At 44.3% G+C, this 20,831-nt stretch overlaps 2 protein-coding genes across 2 annotated transcripts in view; both read right to left on the bottom strand.

Annotated features, from left to right (window-relative positions):
• The window catches only part of LOC310878263 (signal-induced proliferation-associated 1-like protein 1), a 303,780-nt gene that overhangs the window by 109,561 nt on the left and 173,388 nt on the right, over positions 1–20,831 (bottom strand). The gene's annotated exons all lie outside the window — the stretch shown is intronic.
• Positions 1–20,831, bottom strand: part of LOC310878383 (regulator of G-protein signaling 6-like) — a 103,076-nt gene that overhangs the window by 19,887 nt on the left and 62,358 nt on the right. Inside the window, exons 3-7 of the mRNA XM_083792699.1 lie at positions 11,192–11,291; positions 10,048–10,098; positions 9,342–9,448; positions 5,759–5,810; positions 560–624 (exon numbers count right to left, since the gene is read on the bottom strand). Of these exons, the coding sequence (XP_083648825.1) occupies positions 560–624; positions 5,759–5,810; positions 9,342–9,448; positions 10,048–10,098; positions 11,192–11,291 (375 nt within the window). The remainder of the gene's footprint in view (positions 1–559; positions 625–5,758; positions 5,811–9,341; positions 9,449–10,047; positions 10,099–11,191; positions 11,292–20,831) is intronic.

The raw sequence follows: 20,831 nt of genomic DNA on the forward strand, positions 1-20,831 counted from the left end.
TGTGCAGTGTGATGGTACAACAATATGATCACGTTGTAGCCTGTGCACTGTGCAGTGTGATGGTACAACAATATGATCACGTTGTAGCCTGTGCACTGTGCAGTGTGATGATACAACAATATGATCATGTTGTAGCCTGTGCACTGTGCAGTGTGATGGTACAACAATATGATCACGTTGTAGCCTGTGCACTGTGCAGTGTGATGGTACAACAATATGATCACGTTGTAGCCTGTGCACTGTGCAGTGTAATGATACAACAATATGATCACGTTGTAGCCTGTGCACTGTGCAGTGTAATTATACAACAATATGATCACATTGTAGCCTGTGCACTGTGCAGTGTGATGGTACAACAATATGATCACGTTGTAGCCTGTGCACTGTGATGGTACAACAATATGATCACGTTGTAGCCTGTGCACTGTGATGGTACAACAATATGATCACGTTGTAGCCTGTGCACTGTGATGGTACAACAATATGATCACGTTGTAGCCTGTGCAGTGTGGTGATACAACTGACCTGGAAACTTCACGCTGAGACTCACAGTACTTACCGCTTCATAATCAGCTAGCTCCAGCCTGGCCTTGTTTTGCATTGTGCGCTTGCACAGGTAAATGGCTGAAGGAAGCAAAGACAGACAGAGACAGAGACAGAGAAGGACAGACAGACAGACAGACAGACAGACAGACAGACAGACAGACAGACAGACAGACAGACAGACAGACAGACAGACAGACAGAGAAACAGAGATTGGGACAGACAGAAAGACTGAGAAAAAGCAAGTGGGTGCATGCAGTCACAGGGTTACAAAGCCAGACGCTTTGTCATTTAGACTTTTACTAGAAAGCTAAAGGAAAGGAGGTCACCTCTTTTGGCACGTTCAGAATGGAATTATTTTGTCATTGGACAATAATGCGCTCTTCTTCATACTGTTTCCGACATCGTTACCCACCCACGAACCAAGCAGGCACGGTCTACTTTAGATAACGAGCCTACACAAACCCAAAGTGACTGGAGAAGAGGTGCTCTAAGCAGGCACGGTCTACTTTAGATAACGGGCCTACACAAACCCAAAGTGACTGGAGAAGAGGTGCTCTGATCTTTTTTTTCCTTCGCGATCGCCAATACCGATACCGATCTTGTGCGTGAGGGGAAAATTTGAATATTTCCAAAATGATTGTGTGTGGGGAGAGGCCTGTCACAAAAATGAAAAGTGATATTCTATATATCTGATTGACTTTTATACCACTTAAATTGTATAAAAGATCACCGATCGAGTCATTTGGAGTGAAAATCGTCTGATTTAACTCAGATTGATCAGAGCATCTCTAGACTGGAGACTTTGTCATGGCCCGTTCCTTTACTGGTCAGCTAATCTCGTCAGCCTGCTAGGATTGTCCTCGGCGGGAGATCCATGTGCAGGGCCAGACGCTCACAGATACATTACAGAAGAAACGGCCTCCTGGGCCAGCCAGCAGGTGCCAATAACAGATCCATAGCCTCCACTGTGGAGAGATGGGGACTGTGAAGACCTTTACACAGTGGCGGCATGTCAAGTAATGTAAACATGCATCAAATCTATTCATAGACGGTAGATGATGTCTCATTCAGAAAGACAGATGCCTTTAATTGCAGTGTGGACGTTCAGAAGGATCGATGTGAATAAAGAACCATAACATCCATCCAACTTCAACCGCTTATCCGTAGTCGTGTCGCAGGGGCAACAGCTCCACCAGAGAGCTCCAGACTTCCCTCCCCAGAGCAACATTAGTAACTTCCTCCTGGGGGATCCCGAGGCGTTCCAAGGGCAGTGAGTCGTTGTGATTCCTACTGCGCCTTAGTCTGCCCCAAGGACTCAAGTGCATGGGTGATGACCCGATCCCTGTCGTCTCTCAAGGTCCATGTCATTTAGAATCCTAATGGCCTGGGGAAAAAAACTTTTCCTCAGTCTTTCCAGGATAGCCTTGTGTATCCTGTATCTCTTCCCGGACTTCAGCAGCTCAAACAGACCATGAGCCGGGTGGGTACTGTCCTCCATGATCCGCTTGGTCTTTGTTCTGCAGCGCTTGGTGTAGATCTCCTGGAGGGCTGGGAAGCTACCTCCTGTGATCCGCCCCGCCATCCTGACCACCCTCTGCAGGGCTTGCTGGTCTCGCACCGTACAGTTCCCATACCAAGCTGTGATGTTACCTGACAGGACGCTCTCTATGGTCCAGGTGTAGAAGTTGTGTAGTGCAAGAGGAGACACTCCAAACGATCTCAGACGTCTCAGATGGTACAGCCTCTGCCGTGACTTCTTCACCACAGCGTTCGTCTGGGTTTACCATGACAGGTCTTTAGTCAGGTGGACACCTAGATATTTAAAACAGGTTACCCTTTCCACCATAGTCCCACTGATGTTAAGGGGGGCGTAGTTCTTGTTGCCCTTTAACCTGAAGTCCACTATCATATCCTTTGTTTTGCTGGTGTTCAGGAGGAGACCAGTGAGTCAGTCTCTCCACCTCCTCCAGGTAGGGGGACTCATTCCCCTCTGAAATCAGGCCAATCACAGCCGTGTCATCTGCAAACTTCACAATGGAATTCGATGCCTGGGTCACACAGTCATGTGTGTACAGAGAGTACAGTAGTGGACTCAGTACGCAGCCTTGTGGTGCACTTGTGTTGAGGGTCATGGTTGATGAGATATGTCTTCCAGCTTTCACCACCTGTGGTCTGCCTGTCAGGAAGTCATGGATCCATCGACACAGTGTGCTGCTGACTCCTAGGTCCCTTAGTTTACTGATGAGCCTGGATGGAATGATGGTGTTGAAAGCGGAGCTATAATCAATAAATAATAGCCTCACGTAAGTATCCTTCTTCTTGTCGTCTAGATGGACAAGAGTAGTCTTAAGGATATGCTCGATGGCATCAACGGTGGATCTATTGGGACGATAGGCAAACTGTAGGTTGTCAAATGACCCTGGCAGTAGGGAGGAAATGTGGCCCTTAATCAGCTTTTCAAAGCACTTCATCACTACTGGTGCGCTACTGGGCGATAGTCATTTAGACAGCTAGGTTTTGGGATCTTGGGTACCGGGATAATAATGGACTCCTTGAAGCATGTGGGAATAATAGACTGGGCCAGAGAGTGATTGAATATTATTGCTGTGAATACTGGTGCAAGTTGGTCGGCACATGTTTTCAGTACTCCTCCTGCAATGCCATCTGGTCCTGCAGCCTTCCTGATGTTCACTTTACTGAACATCCTCCTCACCGAATGCTCAGATACTGTGAGAGGGCTATCCTCTCTGACTGTCTCTGCTCTATCTGCACTCACCTGCCTGTTACCAGGCGTCTCAAAGCGTGCATAAAAGTTGTTTAGTTCATTTGCCAGAGACATGTCAGCATTTTCCAAGGAGGGGGGAGGTGCTTTATAGTCTGTCATCTCCCTCAACCCTTTCCACAAACTCCTAGAGTCTCCTTGTTGGAACTGTAGATCCACCTTTTCTCCATACTGCCTGTTAGCATCCCTCACTGCTCTCCGCACGTCATAACATGCTGTCTATAGGCATCCTTATTGCCCGTCGCCAGCCCTGACTTGAGTGGCTGTTCTCCTTTTCAGAGCCTCACGGATATTTCTATTTATCCAGGTTTTCTGGTTTGGAAATATCCTAATGGTGGACTTGTGGATTACAGCCTCTGTTGTCTTACAAATAGTGTCTAGTACAGACGTAGTGAAAGCATTACATTGTCACTTATGGGGGATGAGCTGCTATACTCACTCCAGACGGCGTCATGCAGAGCAACCTGCAGCGCAGCTTCTGACTGGTCTGTCAAACGAGAGACCGTCCGCGTCACCGGTGCGCACCCCCGGCGTTTGTTGACATACGCTGGTCTCAGCATAATGGCAGCGTGGTCACTCCCCCCAATAGAGCGTCGCAGTCCCTCCCCCTTTCAGAACGGCGAGTGGCCCAGGAAATGAAATGCAATGCATTCTGACCATAGGAAGTATTTATTTAAAGACGGTTACGCCGCGGACAAAGCCAACTCGGATCGTGACAAATCATGACAATGAACACAATGTTTTGGGCCGATCAAATAATTTATAAGAAGAAAAACAAAAAAAATAGTGTTGTCTCCTGCCTTTATTTTCTTCTTTCTAATGATTTGATCGGCCCAAAATATTGTGTAAGTGTTCATTGTCATGATTTGTCACGATCCGAGTTGGCTTTGTCCGCGGCGTAACCGTCTTTAAATAAATACTTAAAGAAAATCCTATGGTCAGAATGCATTGCATTTCATTTCCTGGGCCACTCGCCGTTCTGAAAGGGGGAGGGACTGCGACGCTCTATAGTAGGAAGGACTTGGGGTTTATACCCTCCCTTGAGGAGAGAATAACAGTGATCCAAGGTATTTTTACCTCGTGTGGCGAAGTCAATGTGTTGATAAAAGTTAGGCAACACTGACTTTAAATTAACGCGATTAAAATCGCCCGCCACGATAAAGACAGAGTCGGGATTCTTCGTCTGTAGCCCACTTAGGCTGTTGTGGAAAAGCGATAGAGCAGTCTCCTTTCTCGCGTGTGGTGGAATATAAACAGCTGTAAATATCACCGATGAGAATTCCCGTGGGAGAAAGAAGGGTCTACATTTTAATGACAATTGTTCCAGATCGGGTGAGCAGGAGCTGGCCAGTTTTGTAACACTTCTAGCGTCACACCAGTCCTTGTTGATCATACAACAGACACCTCCTCCCGTCTGTCTCTCAGATTCCTCCGTTCCGTCCTGGCGATACCCATTAAAAGCGTCCGATGGCCTGATCGCATGATCTTGATCATCAGGCCACGAAACAGAGAATGTTACAGTTTCTAATATCCCTTTGATATTTTACTCGTCCCCGGAGATCATTCAGCTGATACTCATTCTTCAGGGACCGGACGTTTGCAAGTAGAATGGAGGGCAGCGAAAGCCTATATGTGCCCGCTTTCTCACATTCTGTTTTATACTTCCACGACTACCACTGTGTTTTCTTCTAATCCTGGATCTTCTCAGAAGCTCAACAGGCCATGATGTGGACTCGAGTAGTGGAGAGGCATGGGAGTGGTGGTGAGTGCCAATATCCACCAGTGTTTGACGATCATATGTCTTCATTTCCGCGGTGCAACTTAAAATATAACTTTAAAACCTAAAACTGTCCCTAAGTACAATGCATACAGTATAGCCTCTTATCACGTAAACAGCACTATCTGTCAGAGCGACCTGACGGCGTCTGGAAGCGTCCGCGCCATCTTGCACGTCTCTCCGAGTCTCTCTCACGTGACTGAACTTCTCACCCTATCTCTAATGTCTCATTCCCAAATGGACTGAATAAAAATGACTGCTTTATTGGGGTGTAATATTCACACAGTGTAATGCCCTTCCTACTGCAAAGAATTACATGACAATATGTAATTACTTGTCTGAAACAACTTTCCTTTGTTACTATGTTTAAGATTATTCCCCTTGTTTCATGATTACTTTTGACTTTTGGCAAGTCACATTATCATTTAAGTGGAAATTCTTGAAAGCATCTAATGATCTGCCATGCAAATTCCGTAAGGAAATTTGTGAAAATGATCTTGAACGAATACTGAAAGGTCTGAATAGTTATAAATCACTTGTTAAGCGTGTTGTTTTTATTTGCAGTGAGATTTGAATGGCTTAACTGGACAGAGAGAGAGAGAGAGAGAAGCAAGCAAACCACAACTGCCAGCGGGTCCATAATCTTGACTTACCATAGTCTGTGTTTTCTGGCTCCCAACAGTTTGAAGGCCAGAAGTAGGGAGACTGTAGAGGAAAAACAAACAAAAACAAAGATGAAGTCCCGTCAAACAACAGTTCCCAGTGGTGGAAAGAAACGACGAAAATGTTGTCTTTGTCGGGTGGAAACTTCACTCACATGTCCAAAACTGTTTCCTGAAAGCCTTTCACCATTCAAGTTCTAAAGTATTAAATGTAGCAGAACTACAAGCTTGAAAATGTCACTTTACATCGCGTTTCGAGCTTGCAGATCTGATACTTTTGTGTGATGCTGTAGTTTGATCAAGTAGAGCGTTAATTTATATTGAAAATAAGTTTGAATATGGAGATAGGAGGTTTCTAAAGTACGCTACAATTTTGAGGTACTTTTACTTTTCCTTTATGTACATCTTTCAATGCTATATATACTTTTATCTCAGGAGACATTAGGCTTTTTGGTCATCAGGCAGAACATGAACATGAACATGAACTCTGCTACTTTCCGTAGGCAAGAAACATCCGAATAACCACCATTGCACGTTCGATTTTTCTTTCGTTTTTTGACAACTTGACAAATACACATGCCGATATACAGTAGCACTACAGCATGTACAGTACACATGCTGTAATTACTCCTGCAACTACCTAAAGCCCCCCTGTGCTCGTCTTCAGCGCCATACCGGAGGTCAGAAGAGGCTTGACGTGTCAGATATAATCAATAGCTTCCTTACGCACCTTGGGGACGGGCCACTGCACAGTAACTATTCTCTCTATCCATATTTCATCATCTATTGCAACTGATATTACTGATTCAATGTTCATTCCCTGGCCCATTAATAATGGATCTGTCAGATCCATCATGCATTCTTAATGGCGAAAGGGGCAGAATTAGAATGAGGGTAATGCTCGACCATAAAGCGCAGTTCATTTCCAATGTTAACTCTCAAAATGATAATTAGTCCCCGGAACAAAAGCCTGACACTTATGGATGTGCTGTGATTAAGTACAAGCAAGAATGAATAGAAAGGTTAATGCGTGGCGCTCCTTCTCCCCTCTTCAATCTTCATTTCAACTCGGGTTGAGGATGAAAAGATGAAAGGTTTTCGCGGCCGCACGCGTAAATAAGCCAATTCCGGCTGGAAGTCAGAGCAATGGAGGGACATTGTCATCATAACATCACGGTGTTCCACCACCAGTGTGGCAGCCTATTTATAGCTACGTGGCATTACGCACGGGGAAGGAAGGAGATAAAAAAAAAGTCCCCAGGCACAGTTGAATCGCGGTACATTATTCGGTGACGAACACAAGGATACATATATTTCAAAATGTGCCACACGGTAGCGGGTCTCTCTGTATTGGTGTGTGTGACGCACAGGCCTTAATTGTTGCATCATGACAACATCAGAGAGAATATTTTTAGCTGCTACTCAATGCGAAGGGTGACACACATGTTTCTACCCCCCATCCCCCACCACACCCCACCACCCCGCAAACAAACACATACATGGTTGTACTGTATTACTGCACTTGGGAGGACATCAGCGTTGAACAGTGATCTTTATTAATGTATTTATTATTTAAGTTTGTATTCCACGATTTTGTAACCCATTTTTTCACCCGGTGTACCGGGTGTAATCCTGGGCGTAGCTCTCCCTCTGCCAACCTGGGGAGAGCCCTGAACATGCTTCCTTCAATGCATGAGGACTGAGCAGGCCGTTTCTTCTGAATCCCATTTAAAAGAAATTAACACCAAATTCGTGGATCTACAAGCTCACAGCATGCGTTGTGATGCGTTGTGAGCTTGTAGATCGGCTATTTCTTTTATTTAGGGACACACACAAACCTGCACACGCACACGTACAGTAAATGTAAATCAGGCATAACTCTCTAACCCAATCCCCCAAACCTAATCTCTAAACACCTCATCCTAATCCTAACCTGAATATTTTTAATAACCACAAAACAATTTCTGTGTTTCTGTGTCAATTTTTCTGTGACAATTCCTCAAAATCTACTACACTTATGGGGACATTAGGCCCATGCATGCATCTATTGATCGATTGACAGATTAGTAACGGTTTGCAAATTAATAGCACAGTGGTACAATTATTCAATGATGCTAAAAGCATAACACAAAAAGAGGGCTTGTTTCCATTGTGGTCCTGTGTATTCAATTAATTAGATCGTAATACAGGTGCACGCACGCGCACACACATACCATCAACTCCAGCACATGCACATAATGCCTTTCTTAATCTAGGGCAATAGAAGTGTAGATGGATTGGGAGGAAGGAGGAGGGTGTGTGGGGTGACTGGGAAAAGCGCAGCACTTCCGATAGTGAAAGGCTCTAGCCTCCAGTGTTGCAGGAGCAACCATGTCTACGAAAACAAGCCCAAAAGAAGCAACTAGGTTACCGGTACATATTATGCGCACTTTAAACATAATGCATCAGATATTTGAAAATAGCTAACCTACAAGCATCATTTTGAATATCTCTTTGAAACAACTAAATATTGCGTCATTCTGGGATGGGGGGAGGCCTTGGCGGGAGGGTTATTTTTCTTTGTTTTTCTAATGTCTTTTTCATAATACATATTCATTGTGGAGGTCCTTGACATGAAAATGTGTGAGAACCTTAAACAACATTTAGGCAGCAAGCCCAAAACAAGCAACTACACTTTAGAAACAACTGCCAATATTTACCATGTGACTTTAGAGAAAAACAAGCCCAACGTTGCTTAAATATAATAAAGCACACAGCACATGGCAACACTGCTGGCCTGGCTGCATTAGCATGCTAATGGCCACGGTTGGAGGAGTAGAGTGAGTCACAGCGGAGGACAATTGGCCATCAGCAAGACCTGTCACACGGAAGAAACCTCACCCCTGCAGCTGGCCGCCTGCCTGGCGTACATTCCCCCAAAGGCTAAACCCTCTGCCCATATCAACACAATTCTGACATGCAGGGAGTCATTAGAGTGTCTTAAGGAGAGACTCAACCTTCATAGGGCGAGGGACCAGAGGTGGAAAAAGTGCTCACATTTTTCAAAGTAAAAGTATCTATACTGCACTGTAGAAACACTCGGTTACAATTAAGTGTCAGGAATTCAAAATGTACTTGAGCGAAAGTACTTCTGAACAGGTACATAACAGTAAAACTTATTTTTGTTTGGCTTAATTCCTTTGGACAATGCAGGAGCATACTGTAGGTATAGATCCGTCCGAAAACAAATACATGTAGCAGATCAACGTGTCGCGATGCACTATTCTGTTTTAAACATAGCCGTGGGTTTTTATAAATAATCAACAAATGAAAAATAGCTTATGACTGAATCAACTACATTGGATCCAATGGAAGACAGGTTCTTTTTACCCCCCATTTCCTGAAAAATAACGGTTTTGGACATACAAGGTTTCCGCCCCAACACCCGCGACGATAAATGTATATCACTGAAACAAGTAATAGTGCTGCTATTTGCTGTATTGACTTATTGAAAGGACCCCATGCATATATACCCAGGGCATATATACCCAGGGCTTCCCTGGCCCATGGTGCAGCTCTTGGTATCTCACTGTACCTGAAAGCGGTAAAGGGTGCCGTCGTCTTTGAGTGTGAGGACGTGGTCCGAGATGGGGAAGAAGTAGCCCTGGGCAGCGACCAGACTCCCCAGGTGGATGGCTTCGGCTGTCGAGAAATAAAACGGCAAACAAGGTTAGGTGGGCGGAAATGTACAATATTTTATTATTGTAATATTTATTATATATATTTCAATAGCACCGGTGCAGCAGTGGTTTTCAACCTTTTCAGGCCGTGCTCCCCCCCCCCCCAAGATACCGGTACATATATTTTTAGCTTTTTCTGCCTTTATTGATAGGTTGAAAGTAGACTGACAGGAAATGGGGAGAGAGATGGGGGGAAGACATGTGGCAAAGGCTGTCGGGATCGGGAGTCGAACCTGTGGCTCGCCGTCAGGCTGGCTCAGCAGCCTAGGTGCCAATTTGACCAAAGTTTGACCCGTTTTTATATATCGGTAGGTAATGTTGTAGTTTATGGATTACATTTGATGAAGTTTAATGTTTATTTTAATTTTTTCCTTTCTTTTTTCTTGAGCCCCCCCCCCCCCCAAAATCACACGGGGACCCCCCGGGGGTCTCGACCCACCGTTTGAGAACCACTGTGGTACAGTATGCATGGTGGCAGTCTCACACACACACACACACACACACACACACACACACACACACACACACACACACACACACACAATACAAACACACACATACCTGAATCCTCAATGGAGAGGTTTTTCATCAGCCACTGAACAATGTCCGCTCCTGGCACACAGAGAAAGGATTAATGCTTTTAATGCTTATACAAACAAACACACAAACAAACTGTCCTTGAGCAAGTGTTTGTGAACATGGTATCTTCCACACATTGTTGTTCTCCTTGTTGGCGTTTAGCACCGTCTGTGCTAGGCAGGGACGGATTAACCCCCACGAGGGCCCCTTACAAGGCCGGGAAATGTTTTGGGGCCCCCATAGCATGCGTGCGCACAACATTTTCGTGTTTTTATCATATTTTTGACCTAAATTGAACAACTTCAACGGCCAATGAAGGGCCTCAAACCCAGTACCGTGCGGTCCAATTTGTCCCGAAGGGCCCCTGAGAGCCATGAGCCCCTGGGCCACGGCCCCACTGGCCCTATGGCTAATTTGGCCCTGGTGCCAGGGAGCCGTGCCTCACAACTATGGACGGCGTGGGTCAGGGCTGAGTAGGTGTTTTCAGAGCGAATGCATTTGAAAAGCCACTCTCATCCTAAAGGACTCACCTCTCACAACTCCTGGACCGCACGCTAATTTGGGCCAGACTCTGTTCTTGGCAGAGGCTGTGTGTGTATGTGCATGTGTGTGCGTCTCTGTGACAAGGTCAACAACCAACCATAGCCATCCTCTCCATGGTTGTTAAGGTCTTCTAATTTGCCTCCATCTGGAGCAGCAATTTAAATGAGCCCAAAGGTCCCATTGTTGGTCCCTTGATTCTGACTCACTTACTGTGTGAACAAAAACTAAATGCACATGCACATGCACAGACACAGACACAGACGCACTCAAATGCAGGAAAAGCTAAAATAATTCACACACACACAGCTCTCCGAGGGTTACACTCTATTTCACTATTTTTGAGAGAATGCAAAAAAGCCTTCATGCAGAAAAAGAAACACACACACACACACACACACACACACACACACACACACACACACACACACACACACACACACACACACACACACACACACACACACACACACACACACACACACACACACACACACACACACACACACACACACACACACACACACACACACACACACACACACACACACACACACACACACACACACACACAACGGTTACCTACCTGACACCACACTGGGGATCTTGGACAGGAAGCTTTTGACCGTTCGGATGGCTACACCTCCTGCTTTCTCGTCTTGTATTCGCATGACTATGTCTTCAATCTGCGGGATGGAGAAAAAAAGCAGAGCATGTTCATCAACGCACCTACACAGCAACTCAAATGTTATTTCATTGGCGGTGAATGGTTATAATGCACCGAACACACTGCATGTCAGTGATTCCCAAACTCTTTAGCTCAAGAACCCAAAGAGGAATTTTGTGTCTCCCTGGGACCTAAACATACGGAATTACCTATGATATAATAACTTACTAGTAAAGGAAATAACTTCAAATAGCCATAAATTGTTCACACCCCTACTGGGACTGCGGCCAGGCAAGGAGGCCTACCGTAGTATCAAGGGCAACCATCAGACTGAACACCGCCTGTCACCACCATGCTACTTTCAATAAGGAACGTTTTACAATCCAAAACTCCGTCATTTCCAGTCTAGGGGAAAGGTTGAGGTAGGGTTTCGGGCGGCATACGGTGGTTCAAGTAAGAGTCAGGGTTTTAACTTTTAACCCTAGAACACTAACATTTTGTCACACACACACACACACACACACACACACACACACACACACACACAAGCATTATGTTATACTTTAGCTAACAATAGCAGACCTACAAGCTCGTAGCGCGGCACCGCGTGCCACGCTACGAGCTTGTAGATCTGCTATTTTTTTTAAATCGTGAAAATGTGGCGCAAATCTTTTAATATATATTTCTTTCAGAACGTTTTTAACTCAAATCTTTGCTTCTGGGAGGTCACTGGAACAACATATTTTCAGATGGGGGTCGGCGGCCAAATACATATATTTTGGGGGTCCCTGACATGAAAATGTTTGAGAACGACTGACATAGAAACATAGGATTTTCAGGTGGTATTTTATGAGCACAGACAGCAGTCAGAGGAGGTGACACGTCGATGTGAACAACGTGATGCATCACGGTTGCCGTGGGCCAGCCTCGATGGAGACAGACAGTCTGCCAGTGGAAATCAATCCACATTAAAAAGCCCCTGATTTATCACAGTTGTCTGCGTTAACCAGGGTTTACCGTATAACTGCCGAGGGCCAAACTCTGGGTATTAAACCATTTACACCTTCCCATGTAACTGCTTGTGCGGTAAGCATCCGCACATCATGCATAGTATATTGATTCTATCTAGCTATATATATCAATCTGTGTGCATATCGTACACAAACACATACAATATAGGCATACACCGACACACATATACGTACGTCTGGCATACAGTATGGAGGTTCATTCATTTTGACCTCTATCTTTTGTGGTTTGTGTCCTGTTAAACGTATAACCGAAACATTCGGATTTCTTTGGGGGTTACTAGTGAACATATCCGATCTACAAGCTCACAACGTGACGCAATGCGGCGTGCTGTGAGCTTGCAGATCTGCTATTTTCACTACTTTGAACCTGCATATGGAAATAAAGAGCGGACTACGTACAGAGCCGACCCCGGTTCACTATAAGCATTAGTGTACTATAAGTATAGCGGCTTTGAGTGGTTAATTAGATTTCATTGATCCCAGTGGGATGAATTCATCCTTGGTGTTTGAGGCCATCCAGGCATCCACGCACGCACGCACGGGGACCAGCTCCAGCTCTATGTAAGGACATACACGTACAGTATGTCCCCAACAACATGCATGTCTTCTGCTGTGGTGAACAGTGGTGGAAGAAGTACTCGTATGTTGTACTTAATGTAAAAGTACAAAACCACCACACAATATAGAAAATATAGAAATATAAAAAGTGTGTTATTTAAAATGTATTGGAGTAAAAAGTAGACAAGTATTCACATTAAAATATACTCAAGTACTCATTATGCAGAATGTCCCATTTCACAGGTTTCCAAATGTATAAAAATGCATAGAAAATATGGCAGATAGGCCATTACCAAGTAGCCTAAGTATACATACAGGGCTGAAGTGGTTAATGCATGTTTTGTAATAATAATCAAACTCTACAAAGTGAATAGTAAAGTTTTCAAATAACTGCAGTGGAGTAAAAGTACAATATGTGGGCTTCCTATGCCAGATCTTCCAATGCGTTTCCCCAGGCTTTCATTTTTGAGACGAATGCAAACGAAAATAAAAGCTGGGTACCGAGGCTACCCTGAACCACTAACTGCTCCCGATGAGCAGGCCTTGCTTGGTTCCTGTCTGTGTCTGAATGTGTGCGTGAGTGAATTAACGTAATGCACATCGTATAGTATTTCCGATAAAGGCGCTATAAAACCAAATAGTAGCTCGGGTGTTAAATACGCTGAATCAATTTGGACTCCAGGCATAATAAAGAATGTATTTGCAGCAGGCTTTTATTTTTTCACAGGCCTGCACTGGGCCATTATTTGGTTACAGTTCCAATTAGGCTGAAGAAACTGCAAATAATTTAATTTTACACCCTGGCTACTCTTTGGTGATACAGTATTTGTCAATTGAACCACACCGTCACCCTATCCTATAGCAACCGCATGGTGTTTTAGACACTAACCGCTGTACAATATATACTGTTCTGTATACAAGGCTTAAATGGTAAAAAATGTAGAGTGAAATTGAACCACACCCGAGTTTTTGCCTTTCTCAACGCATTTCATTTACCCGTGAAGCTGTTATTTTTGCATTTTGTCATATCACGCCACCGAGTGGCGCGCTACGAGCTTGTAGGTCTGCTATTTTTGAAAAATCGTGAAAATATTTATTTCAGAAAACTGGAGGATTTAGAAGATTTCTTTTTAATGTTAAGGTCAGGCCTAAATGGGTTATTACCCCGCTTCACTGAACCTGACTGAAGCAGAAACAGGATAAAAGGTAATCTCATTAGAGTCGCTCCTATTGACAGTATAGAACCATTTATGTTGCCTTCAGCGTTGCCCGTTTATTTGTTTATTTATACGGATGCCCATTAGCGGACGCCAAAACGACAGCTAGTGTTCCTGGAGGGGTCTACGACATGAAATATACATGAACAATAATAGAGAACACACACACACACACACACACACACACACACACACACACACACATACCCCAATGTTCTCACTTAGTCACTTCACATCCTCAGTTACACTGTATAAACGACCATGCATGTAGCTTAGCCTAGTATTATTCTGCTGCTGTATACTGCATGCAGATATCTAGATGACGACCCACCGCAGAAGACATGCGTCCAGATTTCAGAGGAAACTTTTGTTTCGTGCCAAAACCTGTGCGCCTGTCGACTCCCAGCTGTTGGGAGTAATTTTTCATTTTCTGGAAACTGGAATTAGGCATATAATCATTACAAATGTGATTATTCTCTACCAATAAGTCCATAGACCATATGAAAAAATGCATATTAGCTCCTCGTGGCTAGTGCGGTAGTGTTGCGATTTCTGTTTTAAGTGCACGTTTAGTTTAATTTTTTATATCCAAAAAAAGAAAGAATTGAAGACAATTTTAAACTTTTTAAGGACCCGTGGACACCAAGTTAATTCTAAAGCTCAGAGCACTTCTGGAAGTGGAAATGACGGGTATAACTTTGAGTGATTGTGTGAAATGCAGGATGATTGCAACTCCTCCAACCTGGTGGAGATAAGTTGTGCTATCATGCCGCGCACGCCTGTGGCCCAGAAAGAAGCTCCCCCGACTCACAATCTGTGCCCCATGGACCTCAATCAGTGGAGCATGCACGAGCGCACACAAACACACGCACAACAGAGAGAAAGAGAGGGAGCTAGAGGCAGAGAGAGACACGGACAGACGGACGCTTTGCCTGTCCTCTTGTACACAATACATGCAGATCAGGCATTCAAATGCTAATCTGGTGGCTTTTGTTTTCACCTGCCAGGTAGGGTGTGCATACAGCGATGCCAGTCTGCCATTGAAACCTGCCACCGACCCAGCGACAGAACCTGCCGAGGCAGACAGCACTAGTGTCTGTCTACATTCACTGCACCGCACGCACATGTCCTGAATTTAGTTATGCAGGATGTTGTCCACAACATCAAAGAATGTCAGGATTTCATAGTAGTTGTTCGTGACATAACACTGATCAGAAATTCACCAAAGCGAAGTTTTTTAACCTTGCAGATATTTTGCTATTGCTATTCTGCGGGGGGTGGGGAGCGAGATCACACAATCGATGGAGGTTGGCATGCTATACGAATCCACAGAGGGGTATATCGCAGCCATTACTGGGGTGTACCATTAAGCTGATTAGCTACACCTGGCCTCAAGGGCACTGCTCCATGACAATCCACGGGGCAATGCCCTGTAGGCCAGGTGTAGCTAATCAGCTTAATGGTACACCCCAGTAATGGAGCAATGGCTGAGCCCAGGGCACCCCTCTGTGGATTCGTCTATATTTACTCTGCCATACAGTAAATACTGTGTTGATTTAACTCTGAGAGTGTAAAAATTGACCCAAATGGACCTGATTTACTGTGAAGCTTCTGAGGCAAAGGTAATCATTCACCCCGATCTGGCAAAGCACTTAAATGGATGATTCACGCATGTTCTCCATAAATCTGTGGCAAAATACCTGAGGAACACGTTGCAGACGTGTATGGATTTAATAATAGACGTTATGCAGAGATACTGTAGGACTAGATGGAGATAGATAGAGAGCGTGGCAAGACGATTACACTTTCTCTCACCATCGGGCTGAAAAAGAGTGTCTTGGTATGAATTATTGATCATCCACTATGGAGAATTACTGCCTGTGCCCCGTTGATAAATCTCTTTCAGAAAGAGCAAGCGAGAGAGAGAGAGAGAGAGAGAGAGAGAGAGAGAGAGAGAGAGGATAGGAGAAAATGAGAGGAATAAAGATAAAGACAGATGGAGGGAGGTGAGTGAAACTGGAGAAACGGAATGAGAGAGAGAGAGAGGGGGGGGGGGGGGGGGGGACACACACCGTACTACTGTACAGCAGCAGCATCCACCCATCTGTTGTCAATAAAAGCAACGGTATTTTAGGGCCGACATGAGCCGACTAGCGATTGCATGAGCAGCAGAAACACTGCAGAGCAGCAATCTGCCCCACAAAAGATTAGCAATTGAAACGAAAACGTTCCACCGGCTTGCGCATGTACGTGTCTTTTTCCGGAGACAAACCTTCAAGAAAAAAAAGAGAGAGAAAACAATGGAGAGCGGAGCTTTGAAAAGCAGCTCTGTTCAACACGACCCTCAGCCTCCCTACACAAGCTCCCCTGGAGAGGCAACAGCGAGCAGGAAGGATTAAGTCCTTTTGTTCATGTGAAATAATGGACAGGCGCCGTATACTGTAGGAGCAGCACGGAAAAATAACTCATTATCTCCCTATAGAATGACAGTGGACAAGAAGTGCTTGGCACGGCGGCGACATGACGCGCTGTGTTGTGTATATCTTTGCGGCCGTCGAAAGCTAATGGTGTTTGCGGCCCGGTGTGGAGGGGCTTCTGAGAGTCAAACGTTCCTGCCAGCCCGCGATAACGCCACTTTGCACCTCGCCATACTCGCGGCTATAAACGGTTATCACAGGAAGGTGTGTCACTGTGTGTTTGCATTTTGCAAGGTGTGCGTGCATGTTTGTTACTGTGTGTGTGTGCACACACACACGTACACATAACTGGGGGCCCCCTGTCATCAGGCCAGCTCACTCTGAGGGCCAACAGGCAGTGGTGGACTACAGTAAGTACATTTACTTAAGTACTGTACTTAAGATGGAGTGCCGTGATTATTATTATTTTTTTCAGTTTTTCATGTGTCTATGAGGCGACAGTACTTCATTAGACTCCTTGGTGTGGTTGTTATATGTCACGTCTTCCCTTTGTATTTAGGGTTTCTTCCTGGAGGCAGCAGAACCTTGACAGTCAAACTTGCCAATGAAAAAATCACAATATCATCCCCTACCCTAACCCCTCCCCTTTATCATACAACAGCTGTGCATAGGTGCGGCTTCAGTCCAGGGGGATCACCACCCATCACCACCAGGCAAACCAAGCATACTTAATGAACTGGTGGGCATGTCCACATAAAAACAACATTTTTAACAAATACTGTACACTTTTTTGGAAAGAATCTTCCTCCTTATACTAATAATACCTGATGATCATGTTTTAGGGTGGAAAAGAATCACGGTACTCCATCTTTAAGTACAATTTTGACTCCTGTATTTCCAATTTCCGATACATTTACGTCTACTCTATACTATACTAAATATCACATCCAAATATTGTACTTTTACTCCACTACGTTCATTTAAAAACTTTAGTTGCTAGTTACTTTGTAGATTTTGAAAACATACATTAACCACATTTCGGCCTTTTACAAATAGCTGATCTACAAGCTCACAATGCGTCGCTTCAATGTTGGTCTGCTACTTTCATAAGATTAATATACATGTAAAAACTTGAAATGGGACATTGAGCACAATGACCTTTGGTACTTTTGGTAAGTACAATCCTTTTGTACCTGAGTACTGTACATCTTTTATTCCGGACCTTGTACCTGTACCAGAGTAGTTCTACATTGCAGTATTGATACTGCCTGCCACTAAGGTAAAACATGTGAGTACGTTTTCCACCACTGGCCAACAGGCAGCTAGCTACCATGTGCTGCTGTCTGCTCTCTAGAACGGCTGTGGCTGACATGTGCAGAGTGCAGAAAATATTGCTACTTCACTCCTCCAAAGTCAGGAGAGGACTGCGATGCTCACAGAAAATAGCCGATCCACTATATTCGGTGTATGCAACATCGGCGGATAACCCATTAACCCATCGTAAGTAACAGGAGCAGTAGGGGTATGGCTCAGGGACACTTTGACAACACGTGGCTGGCCTGGCCTAGAATCGAACCCAGGTCAACCGGAGCCTCTGGCTCCCCAGGCGCAGGTGGGACCTCTTAACCACTCAGCAATGGCTTTGCGTGTTCCTGGAGGAAACCAATTCCACAATCCAGTCTGAGACACTGGCTTGTAACTAGGGATGCACCGATCTGGCTTTTTGGCATTCGATACCGATTTCGATACATGGGGGTCCAGTATCTGCCGATACAGAGTACCGATCCGATACCCCCCACAAAGAAACGTAATAACCTATTAAGCTGTATGCCTCACTGTGTGGAGTCTGGAATCATTATTTTGTGTAAGGCAACATCAAGGCTTGACTTAAACATTACTTTCCCAACTTTGTAAAACAAAATGTAACAAACACAGATATAAATGCACTGAATTATTTATTAAATAACTGTGCAACAATTAGACCAGGTTAATGTGTGCGCAGGCTAGCCTGGCTGCATTCCACATGTTATACTGTCAATACTACACTGCTGTGTCACAGAGGAGGTAGAGTTGTTTTCATACTGTAATTACACCTAATTATCGGATCGGATCGGATAATGGATCGGCCACCGATCCGATACCCGATCTAGAATTTTAGCCTGGATCGGCGCCGATCTCCGATCCGAGTATCGGATCGGTGCATCCCTACTTGTAACTACACGGCTTCCAATTAGTAATGAAATACTAACTACGGTATACTAATAATATTCTTGTCTAATATAAAGGCCTATAGTGAGATGGAGCAGGGACTGAACCAACGAGCATGTTGTGAATAAACCTTTTTGAAACCCTACCTCCATCCCCCCTCCCCACAAAAAAAGACCTGGAAAGTACAGTAGCTAATTATAAGAATCAGAGCTAGCCTACGCTGCTTAAAGACGTACGGTACTGTATCAGGTGGTATAATAAGCACATTAATGATTCAACTCGTGTCACCGTCGGAAGACCTTGAGGTCCGGGGGGAAGACGTCAGGATGTATTGTCCAAAACAGCGGAGGCAGCAAGACAAAATGTCTCTGACCCATTTTATAAAGTGTGGACATCATTGTTTCCTCTGTCACATGGAACTATGGTTTAGTGCTGCGTAGTGATACCACCACTGGACATGACAAATAGTTCCATGTGACAGAGGGGTCAAAGTTGAACAAAAGTTGCAATCTAGCGTAGAAATAGATCAACAATACATTAATGAGTGGCCCCCACCAAATGACTGGAACTACTTAATATTCACCAAAACCTCCCACCACGGGACTCAGGCAATCAATTAATACTTTTGCAACCACTATATTATTGGCATGTATTTAGTTAGTTAGTTAGTTTCATTTATTGTCCACGTGTGGAAATTCGTCTTCGGTCTCAAACAGTAAAAAACAAACGGTTACAACAACAGCAACAACACTTAACACAATTATTTTCTATGGCAAAAAGTGCAGGACAACAGTGGCAGATACATTGGAAAACAAACTAATCTAGCGAGACATGGTATCATTTAGTGCCTTAATGGCATTTGGTATGAAAGAATTTTAAAAAATGTTACGGTTAGCTCTCGGTACTTTGTACCGTCTACCAGAGGGAAGTAGTTGGAACTCGCTGTAGAGTGGATGAGAGGGGTCGTTTGCTATCTTGATAGCTTTTTTACGAAGTACCTCCTTGTAGATGCAGCCTAAATGTTGCTGTCTCTTCCCAATTATTTTTGAGGCTAGATTTACTATTCGCTGCAGCTTGCTTCTTCCTTTGACATTTAGATTGCCAAACCACATTGCCATGTTAAAAGTCAAGATTCCCTCTATCAGGTTTTTATAGACTGTTTGCATGATATGCTTGCTCACTCTAAAGGAGTTGAGCTTGCGTAGTAGGTGGAGGCGTTGGTTACAAGTTTTAAAAATCTGGTCAGTATTTTCACTGAAATTGAGTTTGCTGTCAATATATGTGCCTAAGTATTTAAAAGTGTCTACTACCTCCACTATTTGTCCACCAATTGTAATGGACTGCACAGGTTCCTTTTCATGAATGACAAGTTCTTTTGTTTTTGTCACATTGATCCCTAAGGAGCTTTTATCGCACCAGTTCTGAAGAGATAACACATGTGCTCTGTATGCTTCCTCCCCCACTGTGTCCCCCTTCTTCAGTAAGGCAACCAGGGCCATATCATCCGCATATTTGAACAAATGAAACATATCCTGGTCTAACTGGAATTCATTTGTATATAAGGAGAAAAGTAAGGGGGATAAGATAGTCCCCTGTGGAGCACCGGTGTTAAGCACAGTGATGTCGGACAGAGTATCATTAACACGGATTTCCTACAGCTTTAAGTCTAACTAATCTGAACTTCAACAATGAGTGTTTCAGGATACAGATCACGGATACAGGAAGCATCGTCTCCTCCGTGGAGACTGCCAATTGTCACAGACACTGAACAGGATTTAGCCAATGCCATAGCTCTCGGCTTGGGCATTCCTGCAATCTGCAGGCCTCTCACAACTACTTTATGGACATTACCGAGGCTTACAAATGTGAACACAAGCAGTTAACATTTGTAACCAATCTGTATAATAGCATCCTTAAGAAGTTGGTACTTTAAGCACCTTGGAAAGGAGGAATGCCCCTTCCAGACTGCGGTCGAATGTACCTAAACTTTTAAAATGGCCACTTCTCACTTCTCTCAACAACATCGGTGCATTTAATGAAATTGCGCACGCACACACACACACACACACACACACACACACACACACACACACAAGTCTCGGTGGAGTTAACAAGGAACAACTTCTAT

Source organism: Protomyctophum parallelum (genome assembly GCF_964188405.1).
Source record: "Protomyctophum parallelum genome assembly, chromosome: 20".
Classification (NCBI taxonomy): Eukaryota; Metazoa; Chordata; class Actinopteri; order Myctophiformes; family Myctophidae; genus Protomyctophum; species Protomyctophum parallelum.